Genomic DNA, 22,956 nt, shown 5'->3' with positions numbered 1-22,956 from the left:
GAGCAGTGTCCCAGCAAAAGCCACCCACGGGGGCTGGAGACATCCTCAGAGGAACACCAGCCACTCTGCCCTTAGCCAGCCCAGCCTCAGGAGTGGCTGGGCCACAGTTGCCCTGCTGTGGGCACCCAGAAAAGCTTGGAAAGGGGAAGGATTGTGGATTTTTTAAATGATCATTTTTCCCCCCCTGCAGTTCTGGATTGCTGCCATCAGGAGAGCAGGCACGAGGATGGCCACACCAGGGTGGCATCCTGTGTGCAGCTGGCACAAAGGAGCTGGCAGCAGGCAAGACAGAGCTGGGCAGAGCCGGGCAGAGCCGGGCAGAGCCAGACAGAGCCAGGCAGTGCTCTGGGGAATAGTCTGTGCCCCCTGCACAAGGGAAGGTAGACGAGGGCTGGGGCACAGCAGGCATGAAGCCCATGCAAAGGGAAAGGAGCTGCTCAGGTACTCGAGGAAGCTGCTCCACACACCACTCTTCACCTCGATGAGCAGCTCCAGGAAGACTCATCCTCCTGTGTGGAGGAGACCTTGTGCCAGGCAGCAGAGCCCAGCTGGAACCCAGCTCCTCTGCACGTGGCTCCAGCTCTGCCAGTAGCTGTGGAGCAGGGTGTAGGCAGAGCTATGGCCACCCAGCCCTGGAGTCCTCCCTAAATCTCCTGGGGAAGGGGTGGGTCCTGCAGAGCTCAGAGCAGAGTGCTTGGTCGTGAGGCTCCCGGAGAGGCTGGAGGAGACAGGCCAGCATCTCCCCGGGTCCCTGTGAGGGTACAAGCAGTACCCCCAGTCTCCTGCCCCTGCTCAGGATCGGGGCACACGCATCCTCTCCCAGTAGCCACACACGCTGTCCCCGTCCCCCTGCGTGGCTGGCGCTGACGTCAGGCAGCAGATGCAGCCTGTGCCCAGCAGCCTGCAGTGGGGGTGGCACCGGCGGGCGCCTGCAAATACCATGGCTGCTGACGGTGCCAGTTATTCTTAGCACCCGTGGAGGCGAGAGGGCCTGCCTGGCAGCACGGCCGGGAGCCGGCGGGCTCCCCTCAACCAGATGGCACAGCTACATGCACCGGCTCCCTCCGAGGTGCCAGCGGGGAGGGGATGGGGAAAAAGGCACGGCCAGATTGTGCCCGGAGGCCTGTCTGGCGCTAACCCATCTGCAGCAGGTCTCTGCAAGGAGAGGGGTGGCTCTGGAGTTGCTCTGAGATCGGGACAGGATGCAGTCCCCTCTCCCAGCGCCCCCACCGGCCGGGTTGCCCCCAAGATGGGCTGTGGCTGCAGGACCTGGGCAGAGCCCAGAGCTCACAGCTCTCAGTCAGCTTTGGCACATGGTTCGGGTGTCCTTTCAAGGAGAGGAGTCAGCATGACCAGCACGGAGCTGGTCGAGCCCAGGTCCCCGCACAGCCCCATGAATGCCCTCTGTGTTGTCCTTCCCAGCCCAACACTCCCTCCACCCCGGGGGGCTGCAGGAGAAGCAGGGACAGGACTGGGATCCCTGCTTTGAGCAAGCAGCAGAGCACCCCACACTTCACCCAGGGGAAGGGAATCCCATTTAGAGCCAAGAGAGCAGTACGGAGCCTCCCATGCACCAGCCTGACCTGCCCCCGGCTCCCTCCGTCTGCAGTAGCCCCAAATGGGTCCTCACTCCCTCCAGCGTGTTGGCCTGTGCCAGCTATGACTCAGTAATGGCAGTGCCTCTGCCCGTGCCCGAGTGCAGGCTGCCTCCCCAGGTGCCCTTGAGGGAGTGTGGAGCTGCAGCAATCAGCACCGTCCCAGCCCCAGGAACAGCAGGACCCAAAAGGCCAGAGCTAAACATAGGAAACCTACTTTTCAGCTGTCAGCACCAGCAGCAGGGCTGGATGCCCACTCCTGGCTGATGGCCGTGTCCCGTCACGTGGCTCTGGGATCTGGGGCTTTAGGGAGCCCATCAAGGCTTGCCAGGCCTGCAAGTGAGAGGGTGGCAGCCCATGATGTGCCAATGACAGATGCAGAGCAAGGAGCTGCTGTGTGGGGCAGTGTGCTGGCCTTGTGGCTGCCCTGGGCCCAGAGAAGCAGCTCTCAGAATGGCTAGAGGGGCCACGTCCCGGGATCTGCAGACAAAGAGCAGAAGGAGCCCACAGGGACTGGCAGCCTGTACCCTGAGCTCCTTCTAGGAGGAGTCCGGGGATGTGACCTGTGCCCCGGGCTCCTTCTAGGAGATGATGCCACCTGCTGAAAATAGTAGCAGCCCCGACACACTACACGACAGGCCTGGACGGCAGCCACGGGAAGGAACGAACACCGGGCAGCACCGTGCCCAGCCTGGCACAGGGAACCGGCTGCCGGGACGGGCGGGACCCCCGAGCCGTGAGCACGGCAGAGGAGCAGAGCTGGGGGAGGGAAGGAGGAGGGAAAGGGGTGCCAGCCCTAGGCACAGGCAGGGAGCCGTGTCCTACCCCCCGTGCCCACGGGATGGCAGCAGTCTCCCGCGGCTCCTGCCGGGCCCCCACCCCACAGCCCGCCCCTGCGACCCCGCCGCGGGCAGAGCTCTGCCCGGGGCAAAAACACAGCAGCGAGGCGGGGGCACTGGACAGGACCCCCCTGCTCAGTGCATGGTGGCTGTTTTCCAGACGGACAGATGGAAGACAGTTCAGTGTCCTCCTGCTCCCGCGAGCCCTGGCAGCAGTAGGGTCCCCAGGACCCCACTCACCAGCCCCACTGCCAGGCTGTGCCAGTGCTGCTGGCACACCCCTTTGGGACAGATAGCCCAAGGGCCAGTTTCCCTTCCTTCCCGTGGGTCTCAGCCCCTCGGCAACCACTGGAAGGGGTGAGGAAGCCCCTCAAGAACAGTCCAGAGCATCCACCAATGCCCCAGAGAGAAGGGACAGCCCTGTGGCAGTCCGTGGGTCACCTCTCCTTTGGAGTTCGCCTGGCTCCAGCATTATCCCCGGACTGCCAGTCACCTTGACCCCTTGCAGGACCCTTTGGTAGTGCCACCTGCACTGGCAGAGCTTAATCCTGGCCTGTCCCTGGGGCTCTGGAGGAGCACAGACTGAGAAGCACTGCCTGAGGGTCTCCTTGGCCACTTGCAGAGTTGTTTATCTGTGGCAGTTGCTGTCTTGTGCCTTCCTTGGTTACTAATGGACTGGAAAGTGCTTCACCCTCATGTGATGCAAATGCATCTTCCTCCTTCTTGCCAAATAGGGAACAGAAATGTTTATTCAACCCTTCTGCCTTCCTTCAGCAGTGGCCGCCCTGTCCGCATCTCCTGTGAACCAGGCTCTGCTGCTGGCACCTCTGGGGCCTGGGGCTTTGGGTGGTTTTGCCCTGATGGATTTTGACCTGGTTTATCTCTTCTTATCAACTCCGTGCCCTTCAGACCCACTGCTCTCCTCCCATTGCTGCTGCCCGCAGCTCCTTCTATCGACCCATTTGCAATTCCTGCTCCTCCCGCCACCTTCACCTCCCTCCTGCCCATGGTGGGCTTTGCCCACTCTTTCCCTTGGGCAGCCCAGGCACCCCTCAGGTCCTGGGCCAAGCCTTCTCCAGCAGCTCTTGTTCCTTCTGCTCAGATGAGGCTCGGGATCTCCTGGCTGGCTTGGTGGTTTGTTGCCTGGTAGTTGATACCACCCAGCCCTGCACACACCTGCCCTCTCTCACCCTGTTTCTGCGTGTGCTCCCTAGCCAGGACCTCAGCACCCTCCTGATGCCCATCCTGCCACGGCCTCGCCACCTCCAGATCTCGGCTGGATTTGTCCTGTGTCCCAGCACCATCAGGGCAGCATGAGGTGCCACATCTGCTCTTCACCAGCCCAAGGATCAGTGGGGCTTGCTAGCAGGACAGATGCTCCCAGTGGGATGCAGGAGTGCCAGGGATGTCACTTTTACCCCTCCTGAAGAAATTTCCTTTCTCCTTCTGTGCACCCAGCACCAAGTCACAAACTTCTCCCCATGTCCTTGGCCATCCCAGCTCTGCATGCACGCAGAACACTGGGTTGGAAGTGACCTCGGGGGCCACCTGGTTCATCCTCTCACATTTCCACCGGTGCTGGTTTCTGGCTCTGTGCTGAGCAGTTATATCAGCAGCAGAGGGTGTGCCATGGCACTCCCAACTCTTCTTCATCCTGGGGGCTTTGCTTCCTCTTTCCTTCTGTCCCTGCTTCGGACCCCCGGGGCCCTTTTCGTGTCCCTGACAAAGCCTCAGGGGTGGTGCTGAGGGTCTGCCACAGCCCCTCTGAATCTCCCTGCTCCTCCCCCGGGATGCACAGAGCGGGAGTCTCCGCCGGGGTAGGGAGCACCGTGGCGCCTTGGCTATATCCTGGGTCGCCTCGAACCGAGCCGGGAGTGCTGGGGAGGTGGGCAGAGAGCGGCGCGGGGACCCACGCGTGGGGGGCGGCGGCTGGCGGGGGCCGGGCCGGCGGCGGGGCGGGCACGGAGCGGAGCGGGGCGGGTGCCCGGGGCGGGGCGGGCGCGGGGCGGGCTCCAGCCGGGCGCGTCCTGCCGCCGCTCGCCCTCCGCGGCCCCGGGAGCGGCCCCGGTTGCGCCGCCGTGGCGACGCGCGGGGGGGTCCCGGGATGTCCTCGTCGCCCCCGGAGGAGTGCCGGTCGCCGGTGGGGCTGGACTGCTGCAGCTGCTGCCTGGACCTGGCCAACCGGAGCGGGCTGGAGGAGGGGGCCGGGGGCGAGAACAACAACCTGGGCAGCCCCACCGTCAGCAGCTTCCGGCAGCTGCAGGAGCAGCTGGTCCGCAAGAACCTCAACACCGACAAGCTGAGCTCCATCATGCGCCAGGACTCGCTGGAGCCCGTCGTGCGGGACCCCTGCTACCTCTTCAACCAGGGCATCTGCAACAGGAACATCGACCAGACCCTCCTCTCCATCCTCCTGCTCTTCCACAGGTGGGTGTCGCCCACGCATGCCGAGGGGCTGCCAGTGGGATGGGTGCCCCTGGAGCCGGAGCCGGGCTGGCTGTGTGCTCGGGAGCTGGCAGTGTGGGCGCGAGACGTGGGGACAGCAACCACGGGGCTGGCAGGGGAAGGGGCACTCGTCTGACCCTGGGGAGGGGAACCTGTACAACCGCGGGCAGGGGGACCCCTCTGAGCTGAGTAGGGTGGCAGTGCTGGGGGTTTCTAGGTGGGGAGAAGCACGATCAGCAACGTGTGGCAGGAAGCCCAGTCTGCCCACTATGGGTGGTGCCAGCCCCATCCCCGGGTGCGGGTCCGGGTGGCTCTGCCCTGTGATGGCCAGCAGTGCCCCTCTGTCGGTGCCCTGTCTGTCCAGGCAGTGACAACAGCCTGCAGCTGTGTGTCTTGGTCCCTGGACTCTGTGTTCATCTCCCTGGCTACATCTTACCCACACAGACATTGCCTGCGGGGGCATGGACAGTGCCCAGTGTCAAATGGGCATCGTCCTCTTAGTCCTGTGTGGAGAGGGCCAGCTTGTCACTTGGCAAACCGTTGTGCTGCATCAAAATCCACCTTCAGAGTTAGTGAGAAACTGGGTAGGAAGCCCGACAGCCTTGCTGCCAGGTCCTGTGCTTTCAGCAGCCTCCCCCTCCCTCCCTGGAGTATACTGCGTGGAGAAAGACTTGGCCTGGGTGTCATTCCCCGTCCCTGCAAAGTGGCAATGCCCCCGACTGAGTTGCTGGCTGGGCCCTGTGCAGGCTGCAGCAGGAGGTGCTCTGGGCTGGTGCCATCCCTTTGGGCTTTGCCCTGCCCAGGCTGGGGCAGGCATGAGCATAGGGTCCCTCCCTGTTCCCCTGCACTGGCATTCCAGGCAGAGGGGACTGGACAGGGGTCCCTGGTGCTGCCATGCTGCAGGATCCCCACCTCTCATGAGGTGGACCCCAAGGATTGGGAGGGGACAGAGCTGTCTCTGGTCCTGCACTGGCCCCTCTGGCTCTTTGATGGGGCTGGTCCTGGTGTCCAGCTACCCTGGCAGCACTTGTGAGCCAGCAGGTAGCAGGTGGTGCTGCAGGCCTGGGTCTTCATCCTGTCCGTGGGAGATCCGAGCTGGACCAGGGGTTGTGCAGGGTGGTAGCACCCGGAGCTGCCTGTGGCTTCGACAGGCGAGACACATCCCCCGCCTGGGGTTGAGGGGACATGTGGCCCATCAGTGCACGTGTGGCAAGCATCTGTGTGACTGGCAGGGCAGGCGGCAGCTCTGGGGCTCGTTCCTGCGCCGTGGGTGGGTAGCGTGCAGGTGGGTGCGGGCAGCACCCACAAGCTGGCAGACACCTCCCCATCCCCTCTCTGTGCACCTGCAGGTGTGCCCCGCAGCCATGCACAGGCGTCAGAGCCACCTTGGCTGCCCTGCCTGGCGCAGGAGGGGGGTGGGCTTACACGTGGCCGCCCCACGCGGGTGAGCCAGCCGGGCGCTGCATGCCCGCCTCCGTGCCCTGCCAGCGTCTCACGCTGAGCCCAGCCGAGCAGAGCCAGGCAGGCTGCTCCTCGGAGCTGGCCTCGGCAGAAGGCTCTCCCTGCGCTTACATAACCACCAGGCTGCCGCTCAGGTGGGAAAGGAGGAGCTGGGACGCTCGCCAGGGCAGCCGGCTCCTGCCAGTGCAGCGAGCAACGAACCCACCCAGCCGGGAGAGAGGAACGGCAGCAAGAGACTGCTCCGTCAGGCTGCAGCCAGTTGGCATCCTGGGTGGAGAGGGGAAGCGAGACATCATCACTGGCACGGGCTGCCAGAGCTGGGTGTCAAAGCCAAGCATCTGGGCTGCTCACCTGCCCAGGTGGTGGCTGTGCCCACGGGTGAAAGACAGGTGATGTGGGCAGCATTTGCTGCTTTCATGCCCTTCCCCCCAGGAATAGGACCCACAGTGCCCCTGGTGAGCATCAATTGACTCTGCTGAAGTAGGGAGGAAGTGGCAGTGCCAGGGGACCAAGACTTCTCTTAATTTGTGCCCCTTGGTGATGCACTGCCCATGCTTGGTGCCCACCTTCATGCCCTGGTGTGTGCTGTATCTGGAGAGGCTCCAGGCATTTCCTTATATGACAGGCTGTGCCACAACACGGTGTGAAGCTGTGGGGTCCCTCCATCACACCCTGCTTCCAGGCACCCTGCTGCCAGCCTGGGCTGTAGACCCTGTGCCCCTGGGTGGCACAGCACAGCCTGGGTGCTGGAGGCAGGTGTGCCCACGCCTGTGTTTGCTGCTGTTTGGCTCCAGCCTGAACTTTCTCCTCCTGGGGAATGAGCCAAGATACCCAAGAAGTGATAGCATGTAAAGCAGGGAATTGTGGGTGCCAGAGGAACACCCCGATAACAGGCTTGATACGGGCACCATTGCTGCTGGCACTAGGGAACCCAAGCAGGTTTGTGCCCCTTGTTTAGCTGATGTGCTCCTACCCTGGCACAGGAGGATGGGGAGGTTCCATGGATGCACACAGTTGTGCACAGCGTGGGAGGACCAAGCAGCTGCATCTGGAGCCCAGGACTGGTTCTAGGCCTGATGGAGGTAGTTCAGCCCATGATGGATCAAGCCTTGGACTCCGAAGGTCAGGACCAGATCGGTGCTGGGGGTCTCAGGCAGCCCACAGCCAGCATTTCCAGCCTGCCTGCGTGGTTCCCTGGCTGTGTGGTGGCAGGCTCTCCGTCTCCTTTGCCTGCTGCAGGGATGCTCTGCAGGATGCACAGGGTAGGGATGCTCCAGACCAGGTGCTTGCGAGGATGGTGCTCCTCAGGAAGCCCTCCTGCTCTGAGACTCTGTGAGGTTCTCCCCTCCAGGCCCCCTCATGGGGCATCATGAACTGATCTTCAGGGACACCAAGCTGGCACCGAAACACCAGGTACAGGGAGGCCAGCTGCCACCATGCTGAGTGACACATCTCCCCACAGGTGCCAGCATGGTGAGCAGAGAGGTCTCCACCATCCCTCCACAACACCAGCACTGCTCTGTTCTCAGACCCAGGTGTAGCCTGAAGAAGCGTGGGCTGTGGAGAGCAGCCCCATGACTGTGTGGCACCTTTCCCGGTGTCAGGGGGCTGAGAGGAGGTGGTGTTGTGGGAGGTGGAGGGAGGCACCCTCCTGGGTGCCTACTGGCGTGTGATGAAGCAGGGCCCCGCCTGGCTCTGGGGTGGGGAGAGGAGATATGTGCCAACCTGCTCGCCCACATCAACCAACCTGTGCCAGCTCTCCATGCCCATCTTCTCCCAGATCACATCTGGCAGTCTGGCGAGCCTGTGCCCCATCCTGATCCAGGCAGTTAGGGGACATCTCTGCCGAGCTGGACCCTCTCTGGGCACTGTGGGACCTGCTGCTCTGCCAAGCAGGGCGGGCAATGACCCACCTGTAGGTCCAAGCCCGGAAAGGGGCCAGGGCCACCTTCCCCAGGTTCTGTGCCAGCCATGGCACCTGCAGGGAAGTTAGGAAATGCTGCCCTGCCGCAAGAGGCTGGGGAAGGGCAAGCTAGGATAGGAACAGCCAGGCTGCACCGTCTCCCCACCATGAAGTCAGGCTGGTGAGCAAGAGCTGCCTGGGCAGCAGTGCCGGGGTGGCATCTGTAGCAGGGCACCACTTGTTCCCATCTGTCAGGTGTCACTTTGCGGCGGCGGCTTGGGAGGAGGAGGTGGGGACAGAGCCTAAAGGGCACCCGGGGAGCGCATTCCTGCGGGAGAGTGGGCACAAGGCGGCATTGACAAAGAGGGGCTGTGGGGAGCAGCCTGAGCCTGAGAGGGGCGTGGGTGTGAGGCCAGAGCCTGCTACGGGGCAGGGTGCCTGGGCAGGGGCCTGGCATCGCTGCCCTCCACGCTCAGCGTCGGTGTTTGTTTGCTGTGCTCTCGTAGAACAGGGCTGCCCGTGCCCATGCCCGTGTCCTGCCACAGGCTTTGCCCAGCCACGGGCCGGCAATGCTGGGAGCTTTCACTGTAGCAGCCACAGCCTTGGCTCCAGGGACCAGCTGCCCTTGGCCTGCCCAAATCCTTCCACTGCCTGGAAGGTGCCAGCCAGTCAGTCTGCTGTGTCCACCTTGGCTTTCATCATGGGCACCCTGCCAACCTGGGACCCCTACCCCGTGACCCAACAGGCTTTGGAGTGATGTTGTCACAGACCAGGGACTTCTGGATGGGGGACCCTAGCAGCACTGGGCTCAGCTATGGCACACCATGCTCAGCAGGGCTGGCAGCACCATTCCTGTCCCTGCCAGCACCACTCCTGTCCCTGACAGCTTCTGTGAGACTCAGTTCCCTCCATGGAGCAAGGATATTGCCCCACATTCCCCAGAGTGCAGAAGAAACCTGCTCAGCCTCTCCAGATGAAATCATTTGTCCCTGACAACAAGGTTATGGCCAACGAGGCCTGGCACAGCTGATGCCTACATCAGCTGTCCGGCAATCTGTCACCTCAGCCTCCTGAGGATGCTCAGATCCTGCCTGTGTGCCAGGGCACGCACCCAGCTCCAAGCAGGATGGGTGTAGGGGTCCTAATGGCAGGCAGGGACAGCAGCACAGCTTCAGGGCAAAATGCTGGCTGGGATTTATTTCAGAGGTTGAACTTTAGCTGTGTGAAGCAGGCTACCAAGAGGCTGCCCTGATCCCAGCATCATGCCCCCCAGTTCTTTGGGGATCCATGGCCTGACTCTGGATAGTGCTGAGACTGGTACTGCTGAGTTTGGGTCTGAGCTGGGGCTGGCACACAAGGGATGCTTTTTACAGCCTGGCTGGCATCTCAGCTCCCACTGGGCATGAGGCATGGGCATGGGTGCAGTGGGCAATGTCTTTTTGGGTGCTCTGTGTCTCTGAGGTGGTCCTTGGTGCTGATATTCAGCACACCTCAGCCTGTGTGGGACAGAGGGCATCAGGGCACTCTGACCGTGGCATCCCTATGTGCACTGTAAGGTGTCTGCCAAAGTGAGGGAGGGTGCAAGCAGGTCCTGCCCTTGGGAAGAGACTGAGAGCCTGTTCACAGAGGTCAGAGGATACCCCAGGTTATGGGGGGCGGGGGAGTGGGGTGGTGTGAGGGCTGGGAGGGGTTGCAACCTGTCCCAAAGTCATGCTTTGGTGATGATCTCTGAGATAAATTTATTCAGGTTCTGCACATTGCTGGCTTGGGGACAGGAGCTCCTCAGCCAGTCCCTGCCTCAGAGTTATATATAATATATAGAGCTGAGGGGCTGGTACACAGCTGAGGGCTGCCCAGGGGGTGGCCAGTGCCATGGGGCAGGACGAGGTGTGTCATGGTCTCTCGGTGCCATGGGGACACCTCGTCCTGCCAGCGATCCCCCATGGCACTGAGCAGGACTGCTCTGGGTGGTTTGGAGGCAGGAGATGGTCTCAGGGTTGGCACCCCAAGGTGCCCGCTGGCAGCCGCCGAGGCTGGGCGCACACAGAGTCACGGCAGCACTGCAGGTCCACGTCCTGCCGACTGCTCATTGTCTTTCACGTTGTTATTGTTCTGAAATGTCAGCGGGGGCTGAGGGGGGGCGGGGGAAGGGGGGTAAAGGGGGGGGGTGTTCTAACACAGCGTCCCTGCTCAGAATGCCCGGGATGCCTGGCAAAGGCCAGGCTGGGTATTAATAACCTGCCATGCTCAAGATGCGCAGCCCCGGCGCGTCCTCGCCTGACCCCTGCGAGCTGCCTGGCTCCGCTCGGCTCCTCTCCTGCTCCTCACCCCTCCCCTCACCCCCCGCCCCGGGATCTGTCTGGCCACACACCCCCACCCGGGAGAAGGGGTGCTGAAGGGGGTGCTGGGAGTGCCCCCCAAGCATCCCCACTGGGCCAGACAGAGCGTGCCAGGCTTGGGCACCTCTGGAGAGGACGTGGGGAGTTCAGGGGTTCCCTCGGCTGTGAAGTGCTGCAGGCAGGAAGAGCTGCTCGGGCTGCAGGGGTGCGAGGTGCTGCTCTCGCCGCTCCCCAGCCTCCCTCCTCTCATTACATAACGAACTGGCTGCCAATTAGCAGGCCTGGCACTCCTGCACGCCGCAGGGCAGCCACTGCCAGTGCTGAAGGTGGCTGCCGAGCACCCGCTCCTGCCTGCTGAGTGGCCTGGCATTGCACTGGGTGCATCACGGAGGCCCTGCCTTGGGGTTCCTCTCTCGGGCTGGGGATCTCCAAAAAGCCAGCTGTGCCTGTGAAGGGCTTGGGGTGGGCAGAGACCAGACTGGCAAGCCCCTACCAGGTCACTCCAGGGTTCAAGGGCACCTGGGTGCTCTTGGGGGTGCCTCCAGCATCATAACCACCTCTGCTCTGCTGCTGATTCCCTGAAACTGGACAAGAGGAGGGCAGGATCTGGGGGTGATCCAGGGCAGACTGTCCAAGACGGGCTATGAACTGAGGACAGGCCTGAAGCTGACAGCCAGGGCTGGCAGGAGCCCTGCAGGGTAGGGCAGGGCTAACCAAGGGAGGTGATAACATGGAGTTCCCTTGCAGAACTCCACCCCACATGGCCCGTGGGTGTGAAGTGCTTCCTCTGTGGACAGATTTGTGGGTGAAAACTCTGCTGTGGGTTCTGTCCATCCACTTCCAGGGGGTGGGCATCCCTAATACACAGGAGACAAGGAATATGGCACAACAGTGGTGGGCACACCACAGGGGCTTTTGCTGGGCTGTGCCATATCTGTTGTGCTCCCCCTGGCACTATGGGACCATGGGGTGCCGGGTGGGAGCTGTGGAGCAGCGGAGTGCTAAGGTTTGCTGCAGGGCCACTGGCAGGGTGCCCAAAGGGCAGCAGCATGGGGCTGGTGTTGACAAGCAAGGCAGGAGGCTGGGCTGCCTGCAGCAGAGCAGCCCTTTTTCCTCTTCCCCTCCTGCCCCAGCATGCTGGGGGGGGAGGTAGCCATGGCTGGGGGGCTTCCTACGTACAGCATGGCAGGGGGAGCTCTGCTGGAGCAGGGTCATCTCTGAGCTCTCCCCCTGACTCTGCTGGTGGGTACGGGGCAGCTGCTACTGGGGTGCACTGGGTGGGGGACACGAGAGGAAGAAGGGGAGCCGCTGGCAAAGTTAGAGAAGGCAGAATTGCAGCTCTCAGCAGGCCAGCGCTGGGGTGTGCACTCACACGCCAGAAAGCACAGAACTGGGAGTACAGCCAAGTACCTTTATCGGAGGAAGCAGGCAGCCCAACAGCTGGACGTGGGAGCCTGCCAGCTCCCCCCCCCCCTCCAACCGCCAGCCCAACAGGTTGGAGGGGGTCCCCCCCCCACAATCTCTGCCCGTGCCCTGCTTGCCCAATGTGGGGGACATGTCCCCTGCCCACAGCCCAGAGGAGTTGGCTCTGCTTTCATCAGCAGTTAAAGGCGGGGGAGGAGAGGTTCCCCCTCATCCCTTCCCGACAGCAAACCCTCCCTGGGCTTGCCCAGCATGGTGAGAGCCCTGACTGCTCTGCTCAGCTCTCACAGTGGCTCTGGTGTCCTCGAGCCCTGCACTGGATCTAGCAAGGCCAGCAGCACTGGCTCTGCAGGCAGGGGCTCGCAGACCATCCTGGGCACTGGGACCCAGAAGAGGATGCCCTCTGCTCTGCAGAATCACGTGTCTTGGGCTGGGGGATTTATGAGCCTTCCAAGGCTTTGGTGGGCATGAATCAGGTCCTTTCATTCTTCCTGATTTCACAGGGCTGTTATGGGTCCCTGGAAGGCACCATCTGAGCTGGGGGATGTGCCAGGCCTGCAGTGAAGAGCTTGGCTGGGACATCTTCAGGATGAGGGAACCAAGAGATGGCCAGAGGGTGTGCTCCAGCAGCTCTGGCCCCACTGCACTTGGGACTGGGGCATTAGCCCCATCTCCACGCTGCAGGGCTGACAGGTCCAGTTTGGGATGCTGGTGGTGGGGCCACACATGACACAGCTGCTCAGGGGCAGTCCCCTGGCATTACCTCTCTCTCCCCAGCCCCAGGCTGTGGGGAAGAACTGGGGGTTCCATAGACCTGCCCCCTACTCAGCCCTTCTCTTCAGGGGCTGCCACCAGCCCCAGCCATCACCAATGTTCCCAGCACCCCTTTGTCAGCTCCTGCTGGGCATGGCTGGCACTGGTACTTGGTTTGCCAGTCCCCCTGGCCAGCACAGCACTGGCTGCAGGATTTTAGGCTGTGTAAGGCAGAGTTTTCTTAGCTGTGTGTTTGCAAGCAGCGGCTTTTCCTCTCCTGCTCTGCTCTGACCCTTCGAGCTGGGGCTCTGGCTCTGCGGAGCAGCCTGGGCAGCCTTGGCTCTGTGCCTTTCCCGCTTTGCTCTCCGAGGCCAGGCAATAAACATTTCCCACGCCTCAGACCCTCTGAAGGGCCTTCCTCCCATTGAGCAGAGTCCTTGGGAGACAGCAAGCCAGGAACGCTGCCATGGAGCAGTGGGAGCAGCCTGGAGCTAGGGGACAGCAGAGGCTGAGGACGGGGATTGCTCCTCCAGCACTCCTCCTCCAGTCCCCAGCAGCCAACAGGGCAAGGGCATCCTGCAAGCATGTGGCACTGCAGTGCCTGGCACAGGCTCAGTGCAGGATACTCGATATGACAGCATGTCTTGTCCCTGGGGCTGTGGGGACAGGGCCTTGATCCACACCATGGTGCAGATGTGGGGTGCCAGGAGATGAGAGATGATCCCTCTTGTCCCATACTCCTGCCAGGCTGAGCCCTGCGGGTCCTGCAGCCCATCTGCCTTCATGCCTCCGTGTCCTGTTGCAGAGGAGGGGGTTGTCACTAAATGTCACCAAGTGATCAGGGTGGCACCTCCTGGGCTGGTGAACATGCTGCGTGTGGGCTGGCTGGGGGGCTGCTGGCAGCTTTGGGGTATCCTGCAGGGCCATTGTTGGGGGTGGCACCAACAAATGGCTGGTGTCACCATCTCTCCAAGCTCCTCAATGACAGCCACGGGATATTTTTCCTTCAGAGAGCACAACAATTAGTGTCACAATTACCCTGCATCATTGTTACTGTTCCCAAAATAACTACAGGCACAAGCCAGGGCCCTGCTTGGTGGACCTCCCGTGGCTGCACACGAAGCAGGAGCTGCTGTGCCACCGGCCCCTGCTCGCACTGGCCACTGGCTCACGCTGCTGGCCTCTCTCACCAGCCTGACCATCACCATGGCCTCTGATGGCTCCATGGTCTCTGCTCTTCAGGAAGAGCAACAGGGAACACTAACTGCCCTGCTCTGCTGCTGCCAGGCCCCGAGGAGCAGGAGCAGTGCAGTGGGAGAGGAAGTGGATGCCTGCTGGACTGGGGCCAGCAGCCCAGCAAGTCTGTCTGTGGGGGGCTGGGAAAGGGCCCCCCCCACTGCTCAAGACGCAGCTGGAGCCCCATGCAGGGTCTGTTGATATGGGAGGCCTTTGGACAGCCCACGGGCTCCGGAACAGGTCCGTCGGGAGAGCTGATGTGAAGCAGGGGCCCAGCGGTGTGCTGTGAGCTACTGTGCCCAATCCTGAGGTGCCAGTGGGGCTGCAGCAGGGCTGCCCTGTGGGGCAGGGGTGCTCTGATACACACCACAGCTCCCACAGCATGCGTGCAGGCGGGAGCGTGAGGCTGCGTCGCTGAGAAGGGCAGTACCGGCAGGGAGGGTGGGGAGCGGCGCTGTCTGCAGGGTGTGCAGCTGCCTGTGTGCAGGCAGGGTGCATGTTGGTGCAGGGCTGTGTGCAGGCAGAGTGCAGGGCTGTCTGGAGGACTATGTGCTCGCAGGGTGCACGCCTGCGTGCAGGCAGGGTGCAGGGCTGTGTGCAGGCAGGGTGCATGTCGGTGCAGGGCTGTGTGCAGGCAGAGTGCAGGGCTGTGTGCAGGCAGGGTGCATGTCGGTGCAGGGCTGCGTGCAGGCAGAGTGCAGGGCTGTGTGCAGGCAGGGTGCATGTCGGTGCAGGGCTGTGTGCAGGCAGAGTGCAGGGCTGTGTGCAGGCAGGGTGCATGTTGGTGCAGGGCTGTGTGCAGGCAGAGTGCAGGGCTGTGTGCAGGCAGGGTGCATGTTGGTGCAGGGCTGTGTGCAGGCAGAGTGCAGGGCTGTGTGCAGGCAGAGTGCAGGGCTGTCTGGAGGGCTGTGTCCTCGCAGGGTGCATGCCTGCACGCAGGCAGGGTGTGGGGCTGTGTGCAGGCAGAGTGCAGGGCTGTGTGCAGGCAGGGTGCAGGGCTGTGTGCAGGCAGAGTGCAGGGCTGTGTGCAGGCAGGGTGTGGGGCTGTGTGCAGGCAGGGTGCAGGGCTGTGTGCAGGCAGGGTGCATGTCGGTGCAGGGCTGTGTGCAGGCAGGGTGCAGGGCTGTGTGCAGGCAGGGTGCATGTCGGTGCAGGGCTGTGTGCAGGCAGGGTGCGGGGCTGTGTGCAGGCAGGGTGCATGTCGGTGCAGGGCTGTGTGCAGGCAGGGTGCAGGGCTGTGTGCAGGCAGGGTGCATGTCGGTGCAGGGCTGTGTGCAGGCAGAGTGCAGGGCTGTCTGGAGGGCTGTGTCCTCGCAGGGTGCATGCCTGCGTGAAGGCAGGGTGCAGGGCTGTGTGCAGGCAGGGTGCATGTCGGTGCAGGGCTGTGTGCAGGCAGAGTGCAGGGCTGTCTGGAGGGCTGTGTCCTCGCAGGGTGCATGCCTGCGTGAAGGCAGGGTGCAGGGCTGTGTGCAGGCAGGGTGCATGTTGGTGCAGGGCTGTGTGCAGGCAGAGTGCAGGACTGTCTGGTGGGCTGCGTACTCGCAGGGTGCAGGGCTGCGTGCAGGCAGGGTGCATGTCGGTGCAGGGCTGTGTGCAGGCAGAGTGCAGGGCTGTCTGGAGGGCTGCGTGCTCGCAGGGTGCATGCGTGAGTGAAGGCAGGGTGCAGGGCTGTGTGCAGGCAGAGTGCAGGGCTGTCTGGAGGGCTGCGTGCTCGCAGGGTGCATGCCTGCATGCAGGCAGGGTGCAGGGCTGTGTGCAGGCAGAGTGCAGGGCTGTCTGGAGGGCTGCGTGCTCGCAGGGTGCATGCCTGCACGCAGGCAGGGTGCAGGGCTGTGTGCAGGCAGGGTGCATGTCGGTGCAGGGCTGTGTGCAGGCAGAGTGCAGGGCTGTGTGCAGGCAGAGTGCAGGGCTGTCTGGAGGGCTGCGTGCTCGCAGGGTGCATGCGTGAGTGAAGGCAGGGTGCAGGGCTGTGTGCAGGCAGAGTGCAGGGCTGTCTGGAGGGCTGCGTGCTCGCAGGGTGCATGCCTGCGTGCAGGCAGGGTGCTGGGCTGTCGGCATGCCTGCGTGCAGCGCTGTGCGCTGGCAGGCTATGCACCCGCCCGCAGCGTGCGTGCCCATGTGGGCCAGGCACGCACGTGAGGCTGCGAGGGGCGTGGGCGCGCCGGCGCGGGGGGTGTGCCCATATGTGCAGGGCCCACACGTGTGTGTGCATGTGTGCAGGGCCCACACGTGTGTGCCGGAATGGATCGGCTGCGAGCCGTGCCTCTGCTTGCACCCGGAGGTTTCTGCAGCAGGAGCCAGACCCCCGGGGGGGGAGAGGGGGGCGGGCTGCAGTGGGGTGAGCTGCACCCCTGCCAAGGTTGGGTCCCACACCCTGTGTGCTGTGCTGCCCGCCCTGGGATTCCTCATTCCGTAGGAGCTGGGAAGGAAAGAGGAAGCAGAGCCTTCTACACTTCCACCCTTGGGAAGCATCCCTCCCTTGGGCGTCTCGGGGGAGGGGAGCATCCTTCCCAGCCCACCCCCAGGCAGTGGTGGCATGGGCAGGGCTGGGCAGTACCCTAGGAGAGGTGGCAGGTTGGCAAGGAGCCTGCTGCTGTTTATTTTTGCACAGCCTCAGCACTATGAAATAAATGTTGGAGGGGGCAGAGCTGAGGCAATCTCTTCCTGCTGCACCTCCCTGTGTCACTCCAGCAGCTGCGGAAGCCATCAGCTGATCCCAGCTCTCAATGCATGGGGAAAGGGCTGGGCAGGGCCAGGGACTCGAGAGTCATGGGGCAAGTGCCACCAGCCAGGCTCCATCTGTCCATCCCTGAGCCCTTGGTCCCTGGCACTCATAACTGTGGGCTTTCCGTTGGGAAAGGGGAGGTGCCAAGCCCAGGAGTGCCATAGCATGGTAGATGGGGATGTGGGGAAACCGAGGCACGGCTGCTAGGGCGGGAGTCTACACAACCTTTCTCCATGCTGCTGACCACCTCTCTGCAGGAGACAGAAGGTGGCACAGAAGTGGCTGATGGAGCCAACCGTGGGAGCAAAAGTACTTCTCTGCTCCTCCCCTGTCCCCCCCACAGGAAGACAGGGCACCTTCCTGGAGCTGCAACAGGAAACAGTCACAGAACCCCTGGTGTGGGTGGCCTGGGCTTGTTTCAGGCGAGGGGACAGAGCTGTGCCCTGTGTCCTGGGGGCTGCCGCCCTGGGCACAAGCACACACAGGGCATCTTTCATCTGCCCGTGGAGGGGGGCAGCTGCCTGCTCCCCGCTCAGCACCCGCGTGGCTCAGGGTGGCACACTGGCTCCTGAAAGGGCCAATTGAGTGTGGCTGAGGTCATCCACTGGCATGTTTACCCCGTGCCCACAGTCCCGGGATGCGGCCGGCACCCAGGCCGTCCCTGCCTCCCAGCTGGCCAGGGACACACAGCTGCGGGCAGAGCTGGCATTGCTGCCAGGGAGCAGAGGTTCTGCAGCGGGGTCGAGGGCATCAGCATGGCCTTCCAGCCACCGTACTCCCCGAGCCTCTTCAGGAGGAGGGACTGGTAAGTGGGGTCTGGCATGGGCAGGGTTGGGGGACATGTGCCAGCCACGGGGGCTGGAGGGGACAAGCCCTTGGCAGCTCTGTGCAGGACCAGTCCCCTGGCATGTGCTAGGCTCGTGCTGGCACAGGGCAATGTGCATCATCCCCCCACACAGGAGGGACAAACGGGTCCCACATGTGTCCCCCTGGGGAGAAGCAGCCCTCCCATGGGCAACTCTCCCACCAGGGAGATGATTCTTCCTCATATCCCCACATCAAACCTGGGTGCCTCAGGGCACCTGTGCATGCCCACCCATGGTTTATGGGCAGCACAAGATCCCACATGAGGTGCTGGTGCCCTTTGCCACTCTGGACAGTATGGTCCTCATCCTGCCCTGGGAAGGAGGCAGTTTACTGGGGAAAAAGCTGGTGAGGTCTTTTTCTAAGTAGTAGCCATACTGCACCGTGCCTCAGTTTCCCTTTCTGACAGTGAAATGCCCCTCTGTCCACCCTCAGCCCTTTCCCCAGTGAGGGAGCACCACAACTCACCTGCTCATTGGGTCACCCCTGTGCTGGCACCTTCGAGCCAAGTGATGGGCACCTTCAGCACCTTTGGACTGGGGGTTTGGGGTCCTCTGCAGCATCTCTGGGGTGAGGTGCCCCTGCCAGCACTGAGGGTACTGCGCTGTGGCACAGGCTCACATAGAGTTTGCTCAGCTTCAGCCTCTGCCATAGCTTTCCAAGGATGAGCCCACAGGGTCAGTGGCAGAGAGGTGCCTGCCTGGGTCCTGGGCAAAGTCCCCTCAGGTCCAGGTCTGGGTCCAGGTCCAGATGCAGGGGCAGGTGAAGGTGCAGGACTGGGTGCAGGTCCAGAGGGCAGAGATAAGCATGGGGCTGGCAGAGCAGCCGAGAGCAGGCAGCCAAGCACAACGGGGGCATCACCCTGGGCAGAATGCCAGCCTCATGCCCCTCGTGTTGCTGAGGGCATTCTGGGGGCCCTTGCACAGAGGAGATGGCACAAGTGGCTCTGCGGGTGTGGTGCCAGACCGGGTGTCACTTCAGCTCTTGCACGCCCATGTGCACACGCAGGGCCGCCGTTCCCGGCTGTGCAGCCCCCAGCAACCTCCGTAGCCCCAGCACCGTCGGGCACCGCAGCCTCTGCCTCGCCGCAGCCCGGGGAGCGGCCTCAGCCCCGGCGCGGGTCCGGCCCCGCTGCAGTGCAGGCCCCGGCCGCGGGGCGGCCCCCCCCTCCCGGCGCAGCGTTATGCAAGGGCGGGCGGGGCCGGGGCGGCTTGGCACCGGGGGAGGCTTGGCACGGCCGGGTTGTTGTTGCCTGCCGGGGTTGTTTTGCGCTCCGGGGTTGTTGTTCCCTCCCTGTTTTGTTCCGCGCACCCGCGTTGTTTTTCACTCCTGTTTCGGGTTGCGCTCCCGGTTTTGCTTTGCACGCCCGCGGCTGCCCTCCTGCACACCACCACTACCCCAGGGCCCTGCTGTGCGGGCACCTGCAGGCGCACACCCCAAAAATACAGAGAGTGGTTCGTCCTCTGAGACCCCGGGGAGTTTCCCCCCGCCCCAGCTGCACCTCCATCAAAGGAACGGGATGTTTAGGAATGTGGGGTGGCAGGGTGGGTGCCAGGGAGTGCCAGGGGTAGATGGCGTACCAGGGCTCTGGTTGCAGAAGATGAGGGGTGCAGGAGAAGCTTCACAGATGAGGAGTGTAGAGTGGCGAGCACACAGTGCTGAGAGGGCAAGGGTCTCACACTGGGAGGGGGCTGTGCTGTGTTGCGCTGTGGTGCAACTGTGAGGTGCTGGGGTGCTGCAGTGGGGTGCAAGGGTGCAGCCCCTGGGCGCAGGGGTGCACGATGCAGGGATGCACACTGCAAGGGTGCACGGTGCAGTGCAAAGACGCAGGACCATCTGCTACGGTGCTGAAGTGGGGTGCAAGGGTGCAGCCCCTGGATGCAGGGGTGTACGGCGCAGGGACGCACACTGCAAGGGTGCACGGTGCAGTGCAGAGCCGCAGTACCGCCTGGTAGGGGTGCAGAGGTGCAGAACTGGGGTGCAGTACCGGGGTGCAGTAGCGGGGGCACAGGGGTAGCAGCGTAGTACCGAGGGTACAGGGGCAGGGTGCCGTACTGGGGGCAGGGAACCAGGGCGCGGCGCTGTGGGGCTACGGGCGGGCCCGGGCCCGCTGGCCCCTCCCGCCGGGGCGGGCACCGCCGATATAAGCGGGGGCGGTGCAGCGCTCGCTGCAGTGCGTTCGGCTTTCTCTCGTCGTGCAGTTCTCTGCGGCCCTAGCCATGAGCACCGGCATGTACCAATCTCCCATGGAGGTGGCTGTCTATCAGCTCCACAACTTCTCCATCTCCTTTTTCTCCTCCCTTCTCGGGGGGGACGTGGTTTCCGTGAAGCTCGACAACAGGTAGGGGCAGCCCTAGTACCGGCCGCTCTCGCTCCACCGCTTTCGCTCCACCGCTTTCCGCCGTGGCCCGAGGCATTGTCCGGGCTTGGGGAGGGGGGGAGTCGCGGTGTATTGTATCTCCGCAGAGGGGGTGCCCGGTGCAAGGAGTAGAGGGGGTCAGGGTGCACGGATCTAAGGGAAGGGGGTGATCAAGGCCCGTTGCTGACGTCTGCTCCTCTGCTCTTTTCCAGCGCTTCCGGAGCCAGCGTGGTCGCCATCGACAACAAGATCGAGCAGGCAATGGTGAGCTGCTGCCCCCGCCGCACCCCTGCTCCTCACTCCTCGGGGGTTCTGCCCGGCTCGGGGCGCGGTCCCTGCTCCCCGGGTGGGTGCTGTGCCCGGGAGGGGGTCCCCATTCCAAAGAGCCAGTTATTGGGCAGAGCGGCTCCTTTGTCTGCCCGCCGCAGCTGGCCGGGCTCCGGGAGCGCCGCAGTGCGCAGGGGTCTGCTGGGCGGGTGGGGCCTGGGAAGGGCCCTGCAGGGGTGGGGGGTGACCAAGGCAGGTCCCATGGGTGATGAGGACCTGCAGGCTGCCAATCCTCCATCTGGGGACCTGGAGAGTGCTTATGGAAGCAACAAGATGCAGCGGGGGGAACCTGGGTGCTGATTTGGGTGGAGGCTGCAGTGAATGAGCACTCGGCCCTGGCCGAGGTGGGGGGTCAAACAGCCTTTCAGAAAAGTGATACTTGAGTGCCTGGGGGGAGGATGGAAACGACCCCTAGGGTATAACCCTCGAGTAATCAGTCTTTTCTATGGCCTTTTGCAGGACCTAGTGAAAAATCACCTGATGTATGCAGTGCGGGAGGAGGTGGAGGTCCTCAAAGAGCAAATTAAAGAACTGTTGGAGAAAAACTCCCAGCTGGAGCGTGAAAACAGCCTCCTGAAGACCCTGGCCAGCCCCGAGCAGCTGGAGAAGTTCCAGTCACGGCTCCCTGCGGAGGTCCTGTGCCCGGAGGAGCAGAGCCCCGGGGTGGCTGCCCCGGCCCAGCACTCCAGGGGCTCTGCGGTGTAAGGTGGCTCTGTCCTCGGGGTGGGCAGAGCCACAGAACTCTTTCTACTTAATCTCCTGCAAAATCGTTTCCACCTTCATCTCACACGAAGGACTGCCAGAACCCCGGCACTGAGCCGTGCCCCCGGGCAAGCCTGGCCAGCCAGCGGAGCCAGCGGCCGTCTCCTGCACGAGGATGCTCTTCTGCCAGGGAGACCTGGGCAGCCGACCCCTCCCCATCCAACCGCCAGCCGTGTGCCAGGAGTAAACCTATGGCCTGCCTCTCCCAGGCTCTACCAAAACCTGGGGATCTGCAGCACCCTGGCACCTTACTGGGAGTCCACGGTTGGAAGGAGCACGTGCCAAGCCCCCGTGCCTTCTCTGCACTCTGCAGGGGGGGGTCTCTTTCTGGCAAAAGCCTGATGTTGGAGGAAGACCGTTGTTTAGTGAGTGATGCAGATGTGTCCCGCTGCCTACCTGCCCAGGAGCGTGCCAGCCCTGCACCTGACCCTGAGCGGCACTGGCGGTGGCAGTGACGGTGTAGAGCACAGCTGTACACACATCAGTGTGGGGATTACAAAGAGAAAAGAGCTTGGTTTGGTAGCTTGGGCATCTTCTGTAGCTGTGTCTATGTGTAAATGTACGCATGAGCGGTGCCCGTGAGGGGCCCGGCCCTGGGCCAGCCATGCCCACCTCTGTACAGCTTGGGAACTGGAGGCAGGACTGGAAGCCAGTGGCTGTAACTGGGTGGCCGACACTGCAAGTTGCACGGAGGAGGGGACAGAGTCACCCTTCCCTGGCATCACCGTGCCCGCCATGTGTCAGCACCGGGAGGATCCAGACCGACCCCCGGGCAGAGCCACCGCAGGAACTGTGCTCCATCCCTGGGCTGGGGGGAGCCAGCCCGCGCTGGGGGCTCCCCACCTTCCCCAGCCAGCTCTCTGGGAAGTGACAGGATGTCCCTTTGGATGTCAGAAGCGGTGACACAGTTGTGTAAATCTAGGTAGAAATGGCAATAAACTTTACTTTTTATATAAACATGCGCCCCAGGCTCTGTGTCTCTGGCTGCTGGGGGGGGGGGGGGGGGGGGGGCAGTGGGATGGGACTAGGGAGGATACTGAGCTCAAACCTGCCGGGGGCTGGGAAAACCTGGCAGCTCCTTGCTGTTGAAGAGGGTCAGTCTCCTGCTAAACCACCCTGGTTGGGCCAGGATGGTGTTTTGAAGATGAGCAGGAACCCCCTCCCCAGGAGCTGGATGTGCAGCAGGGAGAGGTCCTGACTTGCTAGGACTCTGTCCTGGGTGTCCTGTCAGTGACCAGGGCTGTGTGCTGGGGGAGCAAGCTGGGAGGAGGCTCTTCTCAGGTGTGCACCCCCAAGGTGACTGCTCTTTGTTTTTTTCCTGTGGTTTTGATCAGTTGCTTCTCACAGCTTGAACTACAGGGTGAGGGTCAGAGGATGGATCAGCTGGACTAGACAGTGCTGGATGGGGGCTATCCAGTGCTATCCTAGGGTACAGGCAGGCTTGGATTCAACCCTATGGTGTGTGTGGGAGAGGGAAATAACCTCCACTTTGGGGCTGCTGGGTGGCTGTGCATTTGGGTGAGGGCCAAAGGCTTGGGGGGTAATGAGAACCAGAGGTCTGGGAGCAAAGAGCTATCCCAGCAGTGTTCTCCCTAGACAGAAGTGTCTAGCCAGCAGGAGCCATCAGCCCAGTGAAGGATCCATGCCCAGGGCAGCAGGGAAGTGGCTCTGCTTCATGTTTCTGCTGCTGTAGTGAGGGTGAGGAGGCCCCAGCACGGATGAGTCACAGCAGAGCTGGGGAGCCCGGGGCCTTGGCTCCCTAGAAACGCCGGCTAAACAAAAAACACAGGCTCAGGGGACTCAAAACCGTTACGGGGTGCCTGTCCCCTCCCTGTCCTGGGGCTGTCCCAAACCACAGCTGCATGCTGCAGACACTCCTGTACAGGGGCTCAGCATGCACCATGGGCATGTGTGTGACTCTTGCCC

The 22,956-nt window shown here is 63.0% G+C and overlaps 1 protein-coding gene across 2 annotated transcripts; it reads left to right on the top strand.

Annotated features, from left to right (window-relative positions):
• The first annotated feature begins 4,475 nt into the window (after nt 1–4,475).
• TSC22D3 (TSC22 domain family member 3) lies at nt 4,476–21,987 on the top strand. Of its 2 annotated transcripts, none has more exons than XM_068151865.1 (3): nt 4,476–4,861; nt 20,154–20,205; nt 20,728–21,987. In XM_068151865.1, exons 1-3 carry the CDS (start codon nt 4,539–4,541, stop codon nt 20,971–20,973), a joined length of 621 nt encoding a protein of 206 aa, XP_068007966.1. In that variant the 5' UTR covers nt 4,476–4,538; the 3' UTR covers nt 20,974–21,987. The 2 variants fall into 2 exon arrangements, with proteins under 2 accessions (XP_068007966.1, XP_068007967.1); XM_068151866.1 differs by lacking the exon at nt 4,476–4,861 and adding an exon at nt 19,739–19,923.
• The last annotated feature ends 969 nt before the right edge of the window (nt 21,988–22,956 follow it).

Source organism: Melanerpes formicivorus, unplaced genomic scaffold (assembly GCF_026170545.1).
Source record: "Melanerpes formicivorus ecotype bairdi unplaced genomic scaffold, bMelFor1.0.p_v2 SCAF_22, whole genome shotgun sequence".
NCBI classification, from domain to species: domain Eukaryota; kingdom Metazoa; phylum Chordata; class Aves; order Piciformes; family Picidae; genus Melanerpes; species Melanerpes formicivorus.
The sequence above is the reverse complement of the archived record's forward strand: the minus strand, read 5'-3'. Positions and strand labels throughout refer to the sequence as shown.

What these genes read in the sequence shown, in the direction of transcription:
- TSC22D3 (XM_068151865.1), top strand. Translation starts at nt 4,539, where the DNA reads ATGTCCTCGTCGCCCCCGGAGGAGTGCCGGTCGCCGGTGGGGCTGGAC. An exon ending in ATCCTCCTGCTCTTCCACAG is followed by an intron (nt 4,862 to 20,153) that starts GTGGGTGTCGCC and finishes GCTCTTTTCCAG; the next exon opens with CGCTTCCGGAGCCAGCGTGG. An exon ending in ACAAGATCGAGCAGGCAATG is followed by an intron (nt 20,206 to 20,727) that starts GTGAGCTGCTGC and finishes GGCCTTTTGCAG; the next exon opens with GACCTAGTGAAAAATCACCT.